Raw genomic sequence first — 16,844 nt, forward strand, 5'->3', positions numbered from 1 at the left:
GGGCTGTACACGTGATTTATAGTTTGGGAAGGAGGACGTGTGATTGGCTATACTGCTCCCCAGTATGGTACTTATGTTTATCGAGATGAACAATGATTTAATGTTCTGTATGTGTATTTACTTCCATGTGCTATGGAACAAGTAGACGGTACTATACGATTTGTCGCATGGCAATGCAACAGCTTTGCGTGACAATGCTCTTGGGATCATTCGCTCTTAACTATGTCAATTCGTATTCCATGGTAAGCGCCCCCTCGCAAGCCAGGCCCAAAGATTATTGGACCTGGGCATCATGTTTATGTTTAAACTTCAATTATGCGATAACATCAGAAGACAGAATCCAGTGTAGGAAGACGGACGAAGATAAGCAATCATACGCGTCTTCCCGAACGGGTAACTAGTTTGGAGAAAATAAAGACATTGTCTGTGCAGTGGGGTTTGATAAGACCGAGCCGGTCTCGTGATCGGCATCTTCCCCTCATCCTCCTAGCTTATCATTATCTCTCCTTCCTATCCAAGTCCAAAAGAATCAAAATGTCCTGAGATACAATCATCGTGGCGGACTACTCGCTTGCCTAAGGGTCTGCTCCTTGGTGTCTCGGGTGATCTTCACGATGCAAGCCGAGCCCCGCAAGTTAAAACGAACGGCGAACGCGTAAGAAACCTGGAAAGTAATCTGGAAACTAGCTTGCCGATGTTGACCCCGCTTATCCAGATGTATTGCCTGTCGTCAGAGCAAGATCAAATGCTCTGGAGTCGAACCATGCGCCAATTGTCAGAGACGCGCTGTTCCTTGTCGGTTTTCCGAGGAAAACCGTAGGGTTCTGATATCGGAACGGTACCTTTCTAAAGGATCGGATGGCTATGGATCATACGATGCTCATAATGCGGCAGGTGCCTCCGTGAGTTGCAGACACAGGCTAAAGAGCAGCATGAGACGACGAAGAAACGAACCCACGATGTTGCATTCGAGGAAGTCGAAAGTATGTATATGACGCGGGCAAACTCTGTTGTCTCCTCGCTGTAGTCTTACTCTGTTAGATGTTCTCGGTTCAGAATCGCGTTCTCCAGGTGCAAATTGGCCCAGTCCATTTGGTCTGCCCTCAATGACGATGAGGAACACCCATGATAATCGATTATCCCGATGGAGTAAGACCTGCACTCTCTACTCTGATATACTCTTGGTTGTTATGCGTATGCGGCTAACCTGACTAGTCTGGCTGGCTCCAACATCTACTTGGTCGTTTACCGCTCGCCTCACTTTGATGATGTCTCAAAGGCTGCATCCGGACGTGGCCTACGATATTCCCTACTATCTTGATGGAGATATCTATCCTCTACAGTGGAAGTCGTCTTCTGATGCTGCTCCTGATATCAGCGGTCTCCCGTCTATGGACTACGCTCTTTATCTCTTCAACACAGTCAAGTTCCATCTGGGCCAGACTTTCCGGCTCTTGGACGAGGAGACCTTCACAACGCATATGCAAGAGTTCTACTACGGCGATGCAACCAAGAAAGCAACTGATAGTCGGCTGTGGTTCATCCAGTTTTTGCTAGTGTTGTCTTTTGGAAAAGCGTTTCTTGACCAGTCTAAGAAGAGAGACCCGCCAGGTGCAGCATACTTTGTCCGTGCCATGTCTTTGATGCCAGATTACAGTTCTATATGGAGAGATACTCTTCTGGCCATCGAGGTCATGGCTCTAGCAGCTTTGTATCTCTACTCAATTGATCGACGAGAGTCAGGACACCTTTTTGTAAGAACCTGGCTTGCTTTTGAAATTGCGCGGGGTGGAAAATCTAACATAGTACAGGCTAGCCAGGCCATCAGGATTGCGCAACTTGAAGGTTTACACACGGAGCTTCCAGAGCAAGAGCTGGGGGCAGCAGCTGTTGATCGCTGCCGTAATCTGTGGTGGACATTGTACATTATGGACCGCCATTTTTCGTCATCACTGGGCATTCCGATGATTGTGCATGATAGCGATGTCACAGCATTAATTGATTCCCCAACACAATCGTGTCAGAGGAACGCTATGCTAAGTCTGAGAGTGAAGCTATCGCGGTTATTGTCCACAATACTTGGCAGTAGGTTTTATAATCACCATTACGAGAGAACTTCGACTCATGGACGATAGCCGTTTACAGGACTGAGAGACGGCCCATCGAATCATTCATTGAGAAAACGAAGACTATTCTAAACACTATGGCTGATCTAGCTCGGGAACTGGAAGACTTTATCAATACCAAATTCGCAGGCCCGGTCAACTCCATGTCGAAAGGGATGCGCCATATTCTCCTGCTATATCACGAGGTATGTCTGCCTTCGAGCAAACCAACATCCGAGCTAACTCAAACTACTAGTGTGTCATCGTTGCCACACGGCCCCTCCTTCTAGCCGTTCTACGGGAGCGTTTGGATAAACTTGGCCTACCTTTAGAATGCTGCCGCCGGATTGTCCCTCTCATGGAAACACTGATGTCAACGGGGATCAACTCGGCGACCAAAAGTCTACAGTTACTTAAAGCTCTAGTGGACGAGGGCCTTCTCGGTGGGCAATATCCAGAAAGAACGATTATCAGCTACTAATCGCACCGCAGAATCATACCTCCCCTTCGACCTCGAATTTACGTACGGCGCCGCTATCCACCTCACTATGGCCAGCGCCCTTGTACCAGAATTAGTGGGACAGCGAAGCTCCAATCAACAAGCCCATCTGATTCTCGATGAAATCATCAGCAAGGGGAACCGCGTCGCTGAAATTCGCAAAGCTGATCTGACTCGTCTCGAGACCTTGTTCGAGGGACTCAAGGAGCGGTATGCGAATGCGGCGAATCACATCAGTACCGCCTTAGTTCCAGAGACGAGTGATGATGCGCATGAGCAGGATCATAGGCCAAATGACAACACCCAGTTACCGTTCATCACTGGGGATATAAATGTCTCAGAGGATGAGTTGCCTGAGCTGGGATTGACGTCTTATGATATCGCGGCCATTGTGGATCAGATTGATTACAATGCTAGCCCGTCTTTCTGGCTAGCTCAGGAGGGGGATGATTTGTGATGTGTGGCATTTATTAACGTATATAGAGTCGTGTATATGGAGCTTCGAAGTGGTGGAGCTCACACTTGCATATAGGGTGTTGTTGATTTTATCGAGAGCAGTAGCAGAGCATATGCACTGCAATTGATATACACTCTAGATAGCAACTATACTACAACCAATACATAACTATTGACCGATAATGATCATACTTCCGAGCTACACCCGAAGCGGCAGCACAGAAACAGACAACACCATCACTGTACTAATCCATCAGTCCATCATATGTTATCTCCAGACCAGTGCAGTAGATCCAGCCACAACATCTATCAATCACACATGTCAGCCCTATCAATCACACATGTCAGCCCTATCATCGGATATGTCACCCGATCTCCGCAACGAAGCCGACCCGACCCGAGAGGGGAACTATATCACGCCCTCGAGGCGGAATCCATGGATAGTACACAGACTACAAGCATCATCACCATACCAGACGAACTGAACCATCTACATTTCAAAACCACTACGAAGTAACAACAGCAACAACAACGAAAATGACCCGCCTCCCCCTCCCCATCCCACCCCCGATCCCAGCAACCTACACCCCCAAATCCCATCTCCGCACGATCCCCTCCACCACCCCAATCGAATACATCCTAGCCATCCTCTCCCGCGACGGCGGCGTGATCATCTCCGACTTCATCCCAAGAGAAGACCTCACCGCCATCGACACCGAGCTCACCCCATGGACCAGCGCCAGCACCAGCACCAAGAAACCCACCTCCACAACCAACGGCGCCTTCACCACCATCCCCTCCCAAACGACCCTCATCCCGGGCCTGGTAGGCAAATCCCCCACCATAGCCCGAATCACCGCGGAGCACCCCACCCTGGAAGCCCTACGCACGCGCATCCTCGTGGACGAATGGTGCATCAACCGAGAAGACAGCGTGGAGCCGAACCGTCTCGACCCGTTACTCAGCCTCAGCGTGGCAATGAACATCGGGTACGGGGCGCCTCGTCAGCTCCTCCACCGGGACGATAATGTGCATCATGTGCGACATGAGTATCGCGAGTGGGAGTGGGGGTGGGATCAGGTCAGTCAGTTTGGGTGTCTGATTGCGGGCTGTGATGTTAGTCGGGAGATGGGGGCCACGATGTTTGTGAAGGGGAGTCATCGATGGGGGGATGAGAGGTGGGCGGAGGTTGACCATGAGAAGGGGGAGGTGTGTTTTGCTGGTATGTTACCTGCCCTACCCACTACGCACCCCCTTTACTGGTATTGTTCTTGGTATTGTTCTGGATAATTCTGATAAGTGTGGGTAGAGATGAAAGCCGGCTCAGCGCTGATATTCCTTGCCTCGGCGTACCATGGGGGAGGACATAACTCGCTCCCCGGCACGGTGAGGAATATGTACGGCTTGTTCTTTTGTAGGGGACATTTGCGGACGGAGGAGAATCAGTTCCTGGCTATTCCGCGGAGTGTGGTCACTAAGATGAGTCCGAAGATGTTGGAGTTATTGGGGTATAAGAAGCCGACGACGGCGTTGGGGATCGTGGATAATATTAGTCCGGATGAGGATGTTGAGGGGGTTTGGGAGAGGGTGGTGCGGTGAATATTTTTCTTAGAAGGGTTGATCATTTGATGTATGGGGGTGGCTTGTTTGTAGGTGGGTGGAGGTATGATCACTAGGAATGGAGATGGTCAGTGTTATCAATAGGTTAGGGGGGTGTTAGGAGTAATATGGTTGTAGTGGAAGTTGGAAATGTAGTAGGTAGAGGTGATAGTTGCCGCTGGTCGAATAGTAGACTTATAGTATTCTGTTATGAGCACTTCATGTACTATCGGATGAGGTGCAGCCGGAGTATTGCAGGGATCGGACAGGCCATCCGACATTTTCATTCAAGTACTCCGGATCTTATCTAAAGTTCCAAAGGAACCGAAAGGCCATTGCTGCATGTAAGCTCGGTGATTTTATTCCTAAATTTGGATATAGTTTTTACTCGAGGTTTCGATTATATGGTCATTTGAATTTGTTGTTGTATTCACGATCGTCCTACATAAAGTAGTAATAAAATAATGATTGATCACGGCTTGTATCGCTGAATCTTCAACAAATGTTGCCTGCGGTATCATGCAGTGCCGTCGATCATATGACAAAATAGATATATTGCACAGTAGTGGGCTCATTGCCCGGGAATCAATGTATGTCCAGCATGAAGCAATAAAAGAAGGGATTATCCGAACCCGCCAAACCCGCCACCAGTAAAACGCCAGCTAATGCACAAACGCGAGAAAACCCATGAATCCGCATAATTATGAACTCGAAACATATAAAGGTGCCAATTTCAGTTTCATAAATCAGACCATGAAGGATTCACCGCATCCACACTCTTCCTCTGCACAGGTAATACGTTAGCAGCCGTTTCTGGGGTTTCCCGCGGACAAAGGGAAGCTTACTAATATTCGGGTTGCGGAAAACGAATCTCCTGCTCAGCTTGTCCTCCTGCCAGTCCATCTCGCTGCCGATGATACTGAACAATGCCTTGCTGTCGATGAGAACCTTGACACCGTCTTGCTCCACTACTTCGTCGAAAGCACCCGGCTTCTCCACGTACTCCAGGTGGTAGGCGAGACCGGAGCAGCCACGGTTCTTCACACCGACTCGAATCAGCTTGGGGTCTGGCTGTGAGAGGAGTTTGCGAAGCTGCTCAATAGCCACGGGGGTCAGCTTCATCGCGGCCTTCCTGGCACGCAGCTTGCGCCGGGGCTTCTCTGTGGGCTTGGCGGCGGTCTTTTCGGCAGCAGCAGGAGCGGACACAGGCTTGGACTTCTGGGCCTCGCTTTCCCGGAGGCTGAGGTCGGATAGGCCCTGCTGGCCGGGCAGCTGAGGCTGGGACATCTCACGAAGGGAAGGGAAGTCGGCGGCGATGGAAGTGTCAGAGATGCCCGTGTTCCGGGGCGGCGGGAAGGAGGTGGGCAGCGAGTGAGGACGGTAGGCAGTGGCAGTCTGCAATTCGCGCTTCGAGGACCGGTGAGAATTGCCGTATGAGGAGAATAGACGGCAGGTCTGCGTCGAGCGTCTGGAGGAGGACTGTCTGAGCCAGGTGAGGATCGTGGCGGATGATGTCACCGGCGAGGGCATGGTAGCTTTGCAAAGCGACATATTGGGAGAATGTGATGTGTTTGATGAAGAAGATGCTCTATACTGCAGTAGGAGTAACGAGGAGCTGAAATGTCATGAATCTAATCGTTGTGTCGTCGCTGAACGAAAAGGAATATGATGGAAAAGTGGAAGAATGATGGTGAGTCGGAAGTTGAGTCTGTTTGGGAGGCGGAAAGACTGCCGGCGGTCGGTTAAAAGGTGCCAGGGCCAGGACCCGGCGGGCCAATCAGCGTGGAGGTGTTTCTACACAGCGACGGTGGCGCCACTGCTGTGGTCTCAAATGAACGCCTGATCGAAGCCGGGGTTGTTGGGGAACTGTCCGTTGCAATCTAAACGGCCCCTCTGTGACCCAGTGATCATGCAGCAGTCCCATTTCCTTTCTTTTCTTTGACTTTGTTCATTGCTGAGCTGGCCCTGCGATTGCTACTCCTTTACTGTGATTGGCCCGATGCTCTTCACCGTTATTACTAACACGGCTGCCTGAGTAACGAGTCACCACACCACAATGAGTACCTCAGGCGTGAACCATGACTAATGGGTTTCTGCTTTGTTTGATGTTTCAGGAGACAAGAACAATAATGAAGGACCCGGGGAGCAACGGGAAAGAGTTGCTGATCCTTGTCTATACGTGACTATAGCAGAGTTGTTACGCACATGATCTACTTTCTATAAGGGAGCATTCTATCTACCCTTGACACTCTTTTGATGTCAGGTCATGCATCAAATTAAATGTTATTAAGTGGTTAGTTTCACATGCCCCTGATTATGTCATCTTAAGGTCGGCATGAGCAGAGGCACGTGTTGTCACTGCAATGACAAGAAAGTCAAGGGACAGAATAAATGAAAATACTTTTATCTTAAATTATGCTGGAAGAAAGTAGGAGGCTCAGACCTCTCCTACTTTCAGACAATACAAAGCGAAACCGTGGCGCCTTCATACATAAACCGTGGCTGGTGGGGGAGCAGGGGTGTTGCGTGGCTGGTGTGGGCTGGCCCGAATAGGCAGAAAAAGAGAAATGAAGTGGTGGTCGAATAAGCTGGCGACTACCATTTCATGTCCACTTCCAAGTCCCTCTTCCATCGGCCCGCTTGCTATTGAATCTCATATTGGCTCTTTAAACTTCCCATCTGTGATGCTGGCAGCGGTCCCATGTTTAATGCTGACCGCCACTCCTCTCACCTAACGCAATGGAATCCCCCTTAACCCAACAAAGTAGACCCGAAACCTTCAAGCCTAAGATCGTGCAACTATACGAGAATCTATTCCAAGTATGTATCGTAATCCCCGCGGCGTATATACCACTCCAGCTGACCCAATTTCTTAGACCACCGACTATGCAGAGCCATCGGAGGGATTTTGGCGCGAGTTTTTCTTGTTGCCTCCCGATCGTACTCGGCTTACTGCGGTCTTGAACCAGCTCAGTCCTGACGAGACGCTCAACTTGCAGGTGCGTCACAACCATGCTTGGTCTATCAGCAGACAGTCCCTTCTAACATTCTAGCAGATCCAAACACAGCAACTCTTTGCTCGCGCAATTCGCGAAGCGGCCTCCACCTCCAGTCCGGTGGATTCCTATGCTCTAGAGGTACGTGCATTGCCCGACGACTGTCATCACTTTCTAACTATGATCTAGACCTTGACGATCTTCTTAGCATGTGTCTTGAAGAAGAAGTACACCAACCCCAGCTCAGATGTCATTACTGTTCTTGCTGGTCTCGACCACGTGGACCATGTGATCTCCAACTTTGTCACTGTCCTGGATGGCATCATTCGGAACGGCAGCAGCTGTAAGTCCCTTTTCATGAGCGACATCACTTCGACCGTGCACATTAACGGATACCAGATGATATCCGTCTCAAGGCCATAAAAGCCGCCATCGCCATGACTAGCGGCGCGTACAAGACAAGTTTGGTTTCTTACTTCACACACCGTGACCTGTTTCCTTCTCTCATGAAGGTTTGTTACTTCCCAAGCATCCCATAACCAAGCTAATCTTCAATCAAGTTCGTCCAAGAAACGGAAACCCCAATGCAAATGTTCGAGCCATTCGTGCTTTTGGGTTTGCTGGCAAACTACAACAAGTTCGAATTCCAAAACCCCTACCAGCTGCGACTCGACGACTTTGTCAACGAGGCCAGTATCCAGAAGATTGCCAAGGGGGTCGGTCTCTCCTGTGGTGCTCTGCGAAACGGCTATGTTGCAGTGCAAGATGACTCTCCGGAGGGCTGGTCTCTCATCGGTACCCTGATCTATTTCGGATTGGGTGTACTTGCCCCGGGCAAGAAAGAGAAAGCCGGCACGCCAACCGCAGAAGAAGCCAAAGATCTGTTCGCAGCGCTGTAAGCCTATCCTAATTCCTAGAGGGTATCCCCCGCTAACAACACCAGACCGGCCCAACAAGCAGCGATCCTCCTCGCCACCTACGACTTCATCAATGCCAACAAGCTCTTCGGCTACCACCTCATCAGCGCGGCTCCCGAGAAGGACAACGAGGAGACACCATTCGCCTCTTTCCTCTCCCTCACTTCCTACCTTCTACAGCACGCCTATCGGTCCCCAAGAGTCGCCCACTACGCCGAGCTGAACCTCCTCACCCTGCGCATCCTCTCCGAAGACAGCACGCTATGCAAGCAACTCTGCAGCGAAGAAAGCAAGCGCAGAGTGCGCCTCTGCCGTCAAAGACAGCCATATCTCCCTCTCGTCAACGGCGATCGAGTCCTAGTAACCGTCATCTTCGACATTCTCATCGACACCCTAACCCACAATCTCCGCCGCCGACTCGACGTCAACCTCTACAGGTAAACCTCCCTTCTCCTCAACCAAAAACACAAGTTAAACCGAGACTAACCGATGAAAGCCACTGCATATCCATTTTCCTCCGCCTCCTGACCTACCTCTCCATGAACAAAATCCGCCTCACCTACCACTGGTCCGAACTCTGGCGCACCCTCCTCTCCCTCACGCGCTTCCTAACCACCTACGCCCCGGACCTAACCAGCAACCCACACACCACAACCCTAACCACCACTCTCATCAACCTCATCGCCTTCTGCGTCTCCTCCGGCGACACCTTCCTCCCAGATCCACTCTCCTACGACGACCTCTTCTACAAGCTCGTCGAAACCGGCCCCATCATCACGCGCTTCCGTGACGTCTACAACTTCAAGGCACCAGCATCCGCATCCGCAGGCGCTGATATCAACAAGGAAGTCCACGTAGCCGCCATCGACACGCTGATTTCCGTCTCCACACACTTCTACACGCTGTTGTTCGTGGATCCGGATCAGAATGCCGAATCGGCGGGGAAAAGTGGAGAAGCGGTACCGGTACCGGCGAACCTGAAAAAGAATCTGAGTCCTCGGGAAGTCCATCGAATCATCAAGCAGGGGTATGAGACGTTGAGCATTCAGCCGCCGGAGGGGCTGGGGGCGTGGACGAGGTATCGTGAGGCGGATTGGAAGATGGAGTTGAAGAGGGCGGCGAGGTGTGCGGTCGATGATGCGAGGGGGTTGGTTGTTTAGGTTGTTAAGACGATGGTTCTTCTGTGTTGTTGGCTGTGTTTTGTGTCTGTTGCTTGGGGTAGCGGTCTAGATACTAGGTGATGGTGGAAATCCAGTTCTTCTTACTTTTTGTTTTATACCTTCGCTGGCCAGTTTCATGAACATGTTCTGAGTTACACATATTGGAAAAAGTGATTGAAATTTCAGTTCCGCTAGCTGAGTGATTCCAATTCTATCCTACTAATGGTACAGGAAAAAAGTATGATCATCGCCGTAACATACATAAAAAGCAACTTCAGTCTTTGCTAACTAACCTTTTGTCGCAGCCCAAGTCGGTCGAACGCAATCGAATTAAAAAAGGGAGGAGATAAGATATGCTCGAAGAAAAACGGTGGAGAAAAAGCAAACGCAGAAATGAATCAATGGCCACACGTCTAGACTAAACGCGATGTTGCAGTTCCAGGGGTTGGATTCGGAACGCCACGCGACTTCTCAATGTACTCATTGCTCGCAGTCATGTATCTTGTAGCAAAGTATCGGCTGGAGTTCTTGCTCAGCCAGATGGTGAACTTGGACAGTTCTTCACGGAGTCTATTCGTTGACTGGAGGTCCATATTTGTTTGTGCGATGAGCTCGGGCATGGTTGCTATGGAGTATCTGTTAGTGATGTATGTGGTATCTTAAGACGAAGGAAACCTACCAAAAAGACGAGTCAGATGCTCTGCACCGTAGATGTCGAGTGGTCCCTTGTCGGCGTAGTCGCCCGAGCCTGCCTCCCACTTTTTGCGGAGAGCCCGGTACTGCTCGCGTTCAAACCGGTAAAGGAGGACCTTGTCAAGCGCTTTGTCGAAGTATTCACGTACACCCATAACGACTTCTTCAAGGACGTCCGTATCAGCCGAGCTTGTGCGCTTGGGCTTCTCCTCATTGACGTAGTCGTCCAGGATCTGATTGACCGGGGACTTGGCAGGCAAGGCCACGACTTGCTGGTTCTTGGTGACATTTTCCCAATCGTCCACTAGGAGAGACTTCAAATTGTCTGGCATTACGATCCTTACTGAAGGGCGCACGTAAAAGCTCTCCTCCTGTGATGACACGATTAGTATGTGTGATCAACAGTGCTGCCCCTGTGCGCACCGTCACTGGCGGTGTGATAGGCTACGGGGAATATTGAAGGCAATAATGCAGCAGACTTACCTTTTCGATATCGTTGTCACGAGCTCTCTTGGTTCCGCGGCCAGGCACTGAGGTTTGCCTTTCCTCGCTGCCTCGGGCGGAACTGCGGTCGGAGCCTCCCCTCTTCTTGACAGAGGCTTTGGTGCTCTTCTGGCGGAATGCAGCCTCTGCCTCACGACGAAGAGTGGTGGCTAATTCTCTGTTTTCCTCCGTGAATTTACGAAGGCGGTCTTGGGGAACCCAGTCATCCCAGCTGGAAAGACAGAACAAATGTCAGCAATTGTGGCTCTGACAAGGACACCTCTCCGTTCCGGCGTGATGGTGGCTTCACCGGCAGAAGGGAAATTGCGCGAACCCCGTCCTTCTGCCATGTAGAGCAGAATCACAATTCCAACCCAAGACAGGAGGTAAGAGAATTCGGAGAGATGAAGGGGATAACACTAGGTTAGACGTACGTATTCTTCCAGCCCTTGTAGTGGACTAGATACTCATAAGGACTCTTACGGTCCTCTGGGTCTGTATGCCTCAGGTCAAGGATCTTGGCCTCGTACAGAATTTCATGATGAAAACAGAGAACCCTCTCGTCCTTCTGGTAGGTCATTTGGCTTGTTGGGGCCATTTTGAGATGAAGTGGCGCGTAGACAGATCAAGGGGTGTCTGCTGTCACTGAGGGGTAGGATGCTGTTATAGCAATTCAAAATACCAGCCACAGGTTTCACCAGCTTGATCGCGAGAAGAAACAAGTAGAAACACGGAGTAGAATGGTGAGACAGGTATTTAAGGTCTCGTCAAGTCAAATTTGCCTCTGCGAAGCACGTGCACTGAGATGAACAGTGACTGAAGCAAGCGAATAAAATGGCAACTGTGCGCACACGAGCAGGGAAGTGATGTGGCAGATGTGAGTCTTCACTAGGCCTTGCAGACAGCCAGCTTATAATGATTCTGGCTGGTTTGGAAGATAGTTGATTGGCTCCAAGCAGTGTCAGAACCTCCAATATAAGACAGGAGCCGGTGGTCTCACAGTGAATGGCTGGATATTCCCTGGTTATTTCGGGAAGATGGCCGGAACAAGACGAATCTCTCCGATCCAATGCCGATTAGAAAGGATAATGGGGTTGTAGAAGTGGTGAGGGTTCAAAGCATGTCGCGGTTGGGACAAGAAGAGGAAGCGGAACGACTGGATGAGGAACGCGTCCAAAAGGGCAAGTCACGAACTTTCCCGGCTAGTTTTAATTGCTTTGCCCGCCGCCATCTCATCTTCTTCTTTCTTTATTCCATCAACACCAGCAACGTATCATCAACCAATCTTGCTTAAAAACCGGCTACGGTCGTTTACTTCAGCAAGCTGAGCGCTGTTACTCAATCATTGTGCCACCCCAGCCACCTTGGTGTTCTGGTAACTGGATCCGCGCAAGACGCGATACACTCCGATTGAGGGTAACACAGCAGCGACAAGACAATATCACCTCAGAAGGTGAACCAAAGGAAGCCTCCAGAAGGCGAACTAGCTACTTTGAGTGTTAGCCATATTTTATCGAGTGTTGGCTGCGCCATTCTGCTATTCAATCACCATGGCGCCTACGGAATCCTCAATTCTGGGCAATTTTCTGCTCTCACCGGCCCCTTTGCCGACGATCATGTCGTTACAGCAGTTTACTGAGCTCTTCCCAAAGCGTTTGCGGTCTCATCCGCACATTAGGGCGCTCTACCGCGAACTGCAAGAGCTACGGGAAAATGACATGGACCTCGTCAACGGTAACATTGACAAGGAGGTTCGCCAGGGGGAGACCCAAAAAGCAGAGCTCCGGAAGTCCGTCACCAAAACAGGTGTTGACGGACTCAGCTCTAGCGATCAGCGTGAGATGGATATGGATGTCCAATTGTTCGGACAAACATCGTCTTCCGACTATCATTCATCATCTAGTCTCCTGGATGCCATGGAGAAGGCCATCTCGGACATTGACCGTCAAGTTTCTGAGACCGATGAGGAAGCAGCAGCGATCTTGACTATGCTCAACAACACGGTCGGAGAAATGAGCGACTTGCGCTACGGCAAGATGCAAGGCCCCGCCGGCACAAGCGGCGAAGACATGGTGAATGAAGCCATCCGAGGCTTGGGTCATCTGGAAGATGCGTGCTATCGTAAAAGCTGAGCGCTATATGGCAGACGCATTACTATTATAGAGGATAATATTCTCAATCCTCCAGTTGCCCAACTGTCAGGCACGAATAACATAACCTGCCTGCCTGCTCGAGTTGCATTGGCTAGATGCCGCAAAGCAACACTGCAGCACGGGTACATACATTGTGTGAGACCAGTGTGCTCCAGCTCGGCAAGGCCTCTGCTTCCTTGGACTAGACTCCCTTGAATGTTGGCAACCATTGGCCCTTCTCTCAGAACCTGACCAGCCGCATGTACGTGCATATGGGTGATGGTTCAGACAGGATCATACCGGGTTTGGGGGCCGGTAGAACAAGTCAACAGCACGTGTTCGCTTCTCTATTTGCAAGATCTGAACAGGACGTATATCCTATATATGGTATACAGTGTCCACAGTGTTACGCTGTTACTCTTGTCTTCTCGATGAAATCGAAGACTCCGATGCAGGATAATACCCAATTGACCTATCAAATTGACATCTACCATCGCTTTCCCAGCTTTAGAAGACATAACATCTGTACACTGTAGCTTGTAGACTATCTTGGCGTGCTTGAATCCAAGCTCCTAAACCATGTGCAACTTCAAAAGCCGCCTTCATGGCACTACATCCCAAAGAGGAAATGCCCGATAAGATACGGGATTGGCGTGACGCGCTAATCTTAATCTCTCTTTTCGCGACCTCCAATTCCAAAGCCCGATTGCCACGCCCTCGATATCCTACTTTATACACTCTCCTCGTACCAAAACAACGAGCTCAGTTTATTTCCCACAATTCACCTTTTTCCGAACGACAGTGATTCCAAAATGCCATCAATACCCCTCCACCCTCGCGCGTCCAAACCCTCCGCACGCGTCAACAATCCCCTTCCCCAGCTTCTGCAAACCCCCTCCGGTCTCGCCCTTCTCGAGCTCCAAGGCACTATCAATATCCCCTCGCAAGAAAATAGCGAAAGCAATGACTCGTCAAGATCATCACCCGACGGTCCCGGCAATCCCAATGGTGCCCCCGTGTTCGAAACCCCCATCGGCAAACTCATGTTCCCCGATTACTCCCCGCAGTTTACGGCACCAGACGATACAAAGTGGATGAAGAGGGTCTATCTATATGTGGGCCGGTATCAGCGAATGACCGGAGAGGTCAAAAAGCTACCACAGCCACTTGCAATTGTGCAGCGGAGACAGAAGGAATTGGGTGCGGCCGCCGACGACAAAGAAGAGTTGGAGATTGTCGAGATCGTGAAGTACAAGATCTACTTTAAGAGTAGACCGGAGCCTGTCAATGATGTCTGAAGTGAGATTCTACGGATTAAAGCCGGACGAATCGGCGGCTTGGAGATCTCGCGTTACGCAGGCCGGCTATGGACACATTGAACGCAGCGTGTGCGGACAGTTTGGGTCCGTCGGAACTCAGGCGTGCTGTTCTAGTTCCATCGAGGATATCATCCATGAACGTCGGCCTCTTAGCGCTGAAATCCATGCCCGGCTCCTTTGGTGATGGAAATCAAGAGTCGGTCTCGCATTGCAGTCGATGGGAATGATGTGAAAACACCAGGTCGCGATCAGTAGCTATAAACCATCCTTCATCGATGGAAACAGAGATGGAGTCTGACTTCCCCAACCGGAGCCGCGACTTCCCAGAAGAGAGAATGGCTGAATTGAACTCTCACAGGCCCATTCTTGGTGTGCTCTGCTATATTCCTCGATATGCTGGAATTTGTGGGCAGTCGGCCATCTATTTCATCTTGAGGGTGGGCCATTCGCGTACTGGCTCCTCAAGACTGGGTGTCGACAGTGTTTTATGCGGTCTCTAAAAGTCCATCGAGCGGGATCCTTCATTATGAGGGCTGAGCTCATGACCCTGTGGGTTAGTCAACACCTGCGCTGCCTACACAACTTGTCATCAGACATGCCACGATGGTATCACAGCCGTCATCCGACGGCGCGCGGCATGGTCTTCCTTCATCCTGGGGACAATCATCATGGCAACCTTTGGTCACAATTCCTAGCTACAGGCGCGAGCTGTATAATGATAGAGCCTGAAGCAGAGGCCCCATACTAGGGCAACTTGGAGGACAGGAAGTATACCAAGCAAATAGTGAATTCACACAACCTATTCATTACTATATATTCAACACAACAGCTATGTGTACCATGAACAGATTAGCAATTATTTGAACATCTGAAAGCAAACAATAGCTTCAACGAGATCGATCATCCACAAGTAGAGAGTAGTCGAAGTGGTGGCCAGCCTGGTAATATTCCGCCATCCCACAGACCCGAGAAAAGACATACCCGGGCGGAATCTTTTCCTCACCCCCAATTCCGCCAACCCATTCATTCCGTCCCTCGAATGCAGAACATCCATCCTGCATGCACGCCTCCTGTCAGTTACACTGCAGTTGACATTCATGCAAACCAATTCCTCATGTACAGTATGATTCAATCAACAACTTCACATATCACCAAAAGTCTCAAGTAGATACCAATAGCGCAAACCCACTCCCCCCACCAACATCCGTAACTACCTTAGATCCGAGGGAACCTAACCTCCCCCATCCGAACATCCGTCGGAAGCCGACACGAAGATCCATACACTCATTCCCAGCAAACAATCCATTGTCCCTATTCTCTACGACGAACCTTTCTACTACCGAGAGCAAGAGCAGAACATAATACTAGTTCTCTTTTTACCCCGCAGTACCCCCCCATCATCGGATATATCCATACTTACCAGTATAAATACCCCTCCATCTCCCTCTCCCCTCCACCCCCCATACCAATCTCCCTCCTAGCATTATCTCATACACACATTATCATAGACACTGATATAATTAATTTTCTCAGTGTTCCTCCGAAGAACCTTCACCACCTTCACCCGCAAAATGGCCCCTATCGAACGCATCACCCTCTTCAAGATCCCCAATGACGCGGACCGCGATCGCGTCTTAGAGCAGTATAAGGTTTTGGCTAAGACCGCTGTTAAGGTATATTCCCTTCTTTCCTTTCCTTTTTTTTTTTTCTTTTTACTCTTAAGTTCTTTTACCTTTCATAGTTTCTATGCATGTATGTATATATGCAAACAGTGACTTATGGTATACTATCTACAGGACGGAAAACCCTACATCCTCAGCTCGGCCGCGGGAGCCTCCATCCCCGATGAGCGCAACCAGGGCTGGAATCTGTCTGTGAAGACGACGTTCGCGTCCCTGGAGGATATGATTTACTATGATGAGCAGTGTGAGGCGCATAAGGCGTTGAAGGCGGTGGTGGGACCTGTTCGGACGGATAAGTTGACGACGTTTTTTGAGAGTGTTTTGTAGATATTTTAATTTATCTCTCTTCCATGTTTATATGATTATAATGTTATGTTTTTTATGTATAGATGAAGATAGGGTACTGCTGGTTTGATTCATGGTATACATGTATTGGTTCATGGTACTACTTCACATTTAGTTCTGTTCGGCACATAAAACAATAATGTCATCATGTCACAGTGGTGAGAGGGAGAAGAGACAGTTCGGTATGTGTCATGAAGTGAGTGCTAGCCATGTTGTTGCTGCCGCTGCTGCTGATAACATAAGAGAGAACAACATTGATACAATTAACAAAGATAATTCTTCGCCCGTGGTTGCCTTGAACGTGAACATCAACATAATTACCCAACAAGGCTTTCTCCCACGCGTGCCAACCGCTTAAATGTACAAAGAGTAACAGAGATGTAGTTAATCATGGTTGGAAACTGGACGAAGAAAAGCAAAGCAGCGAAGCCAGGCAACACCCGCTAAACTCAGGTTAG

At 49.9% G+C, this 16,844-nt stretch overlaps 8 protein-coding genes across 8 annotated transcripts; 6 read left to right on the forward strand and 2 right to left on the reverse strand.

Moving 5' to 3' along the window:
* Window positions 1-614: 614 nt before the first annotated feature.
* AtWU_03044 (Zn(II)2Cys6 transcription factor) lies at window positions 615-3,061 on the forward strand (the record flags this gene model as incomplete). Its single annotated transcript, XM_035498157.1, has 9 exons — window positions 615-655; window positions 716-838; window positions 895-983; window positions 1,042-1,149; window positions 1,216-1,754; window positions 1,812-2,085; window positions 2,136-2,311; window positions 2,362-2,548; window positions 2,598-3,061. 9 exons carry the CDS (start codon window positions 615-617, stop codon window positions 3,059-3,061), a joined length of 2,001 nt encoding a protein of 666 aa, XP_035354050.1.
* Window positions 3,062-3,597: 536 nt separating this feature from the next.
* AtWU_03045 (phytanoyl-CoA dioxygenase family protein) lies at window positions 3,598-4,659 on the forward strand (the record flags this gene model as incomplete). The annotated part of the gene is made up of 2 exons (XM_035498158.1): window positions 3,598-4,282; window positions 4,370-4,659. 2 exons carry the CDS (start codon window positions 3,598-3,600, stop codon window positions 4,657-4,659), a joined length of 975 nt encoding a protein of 324 aa, XP_035354051.1.
* A 746-nt stretch (window positions 4,660-5,405) lies between these two features.
* Window positions 5,406-6,210, reverse strand: isa1 (Fe-binding Fe/S cluster assembly protein ISA1; the record flags this gene model as incomplete). Its single annotated transcript, XM_035498159.1, has 2 exons — window positions 5,406-5,443; window positions 5,505-6,210. The coding sequence occupies 2 exons, from the start codon at window positions 6,208-6,210 to the stop codon at window positions 5,406-5,408; spliced, it is 744 nt and encodes a 247-aa protein (XP_035354052.1).
* A 1,188-nt stretch (window positions 6,211-7,398) lies between these two features.
* On the forward strand, window positions 7,399-9,732 carry AtWU_03047 (ARMH3 family protein; the record flags this gene model as incomplete). The annotated part of the gene is made up of 8 exons (XM_035498160.1): window positions 7,399-7,479; window positions 7,536-7,658; window positions 7,716-7,796; window positions 7,845-7,998; window positions 8,055-8,167; window positions 8,216-8,550; window positions 8,599-9,009; window positions 9,069-9,732. 8 exons carry the CDS (start codon window positions 7,399-7,401, stop codon window positions 9,730-9,732), a joined length of 1,962 nt encoding a protein of 653 aa, XP_035354053.1.
* A 413-nt stretch (window positions 9,733-10,145) lies between these two features.
* AtWU_03048 (MRG family protein) lies at window positions 10,146-11,506 on the reverse strand (the record flags this gene model as incomplete). Its single annotated transcript, XM_035498161.1, has 4 exons — window positions 10,146-10,357; window positions 10,412-10,796; window positions 10,909-11,140; window positions 11,343-11,506. The coding sequence occupies 4 exons, from the start codon at window positions 11,504-11,506 to the stop codon at window positions 10,146-10,148; spliced, it is 993 nt and encodes a 330-aa protein (XP_035354054.1).
* Window positions 11,507-12,458: 952 nt separating this feature from the next.
* On the forward strand, window positions 12,459-13,040 carry AtWU_03049 (Cnl2/NKP2 family protein; the record flags this gene model as incomplete). Its single annotated transcript, XM_035498162.1, has 1 exon — window positions 12,459-13,040. One exon carries the CDS (start codon window positions 12,459-12,461, stop codon window positions 13,038-13,040), a length of 582 nt encoding a protein of 193 aa, XP_035354055.1.
* An 812-nt stretch (window positions 13,041-13,852) lies between these two features.
* AtWU_03050 (Ctf8 family protein) lies at window positions 13,853-14,338 on the forward strand (the record flags this gene model as incomplete). The annotated part of the gene is made up of 1 exon (XM_035498163.1): window positions 13,853-14,338. One exon carries the CDS (start codon window positions 13,853-13,855, stop codon window positions 14,336-14,338), a length of 486 nt encoding a protein of 161 aa, XP_035354056.1.
* Window positions 14,339-15,930: 1,592 nt separating this feature from the next.
* Window positions 15,931-16,368, forward strand: AtWU_03051 (Dabb family protein; the record flags this gene model as incomplete). Its single annotated transcript, XM_035498164.1, has 2 exons — window positions 15,931-16,032; window positions 16,156-16,368. The coding sequence occupies 2 exons, from the start codon at window positions 15,931-15,933 to the stop codon at window positions 16,366-16,368; spliced, it is 315 nt and encodes a 104-aa protein (XP_035354057.1).
* Between the last annotated feature and the right edge of the window lie 476 nt (window positions 16,369-16,844).

This window comes from Aspergillus tubingensis (genome assembly GCF_013340325.1).
Source record: "Aspergillus tubingensis WU-2223L DNA, scaffold_4, whole genome shotgun sequence".
NCBI classification, from domain to species: domain Eukaryota; kingdom Fungi; phylum Ascomycota; class Eurotiomycetes; order Eurotiales; family Aspergillaceae; genus Aspergillus; species Aspergillus tubingensis.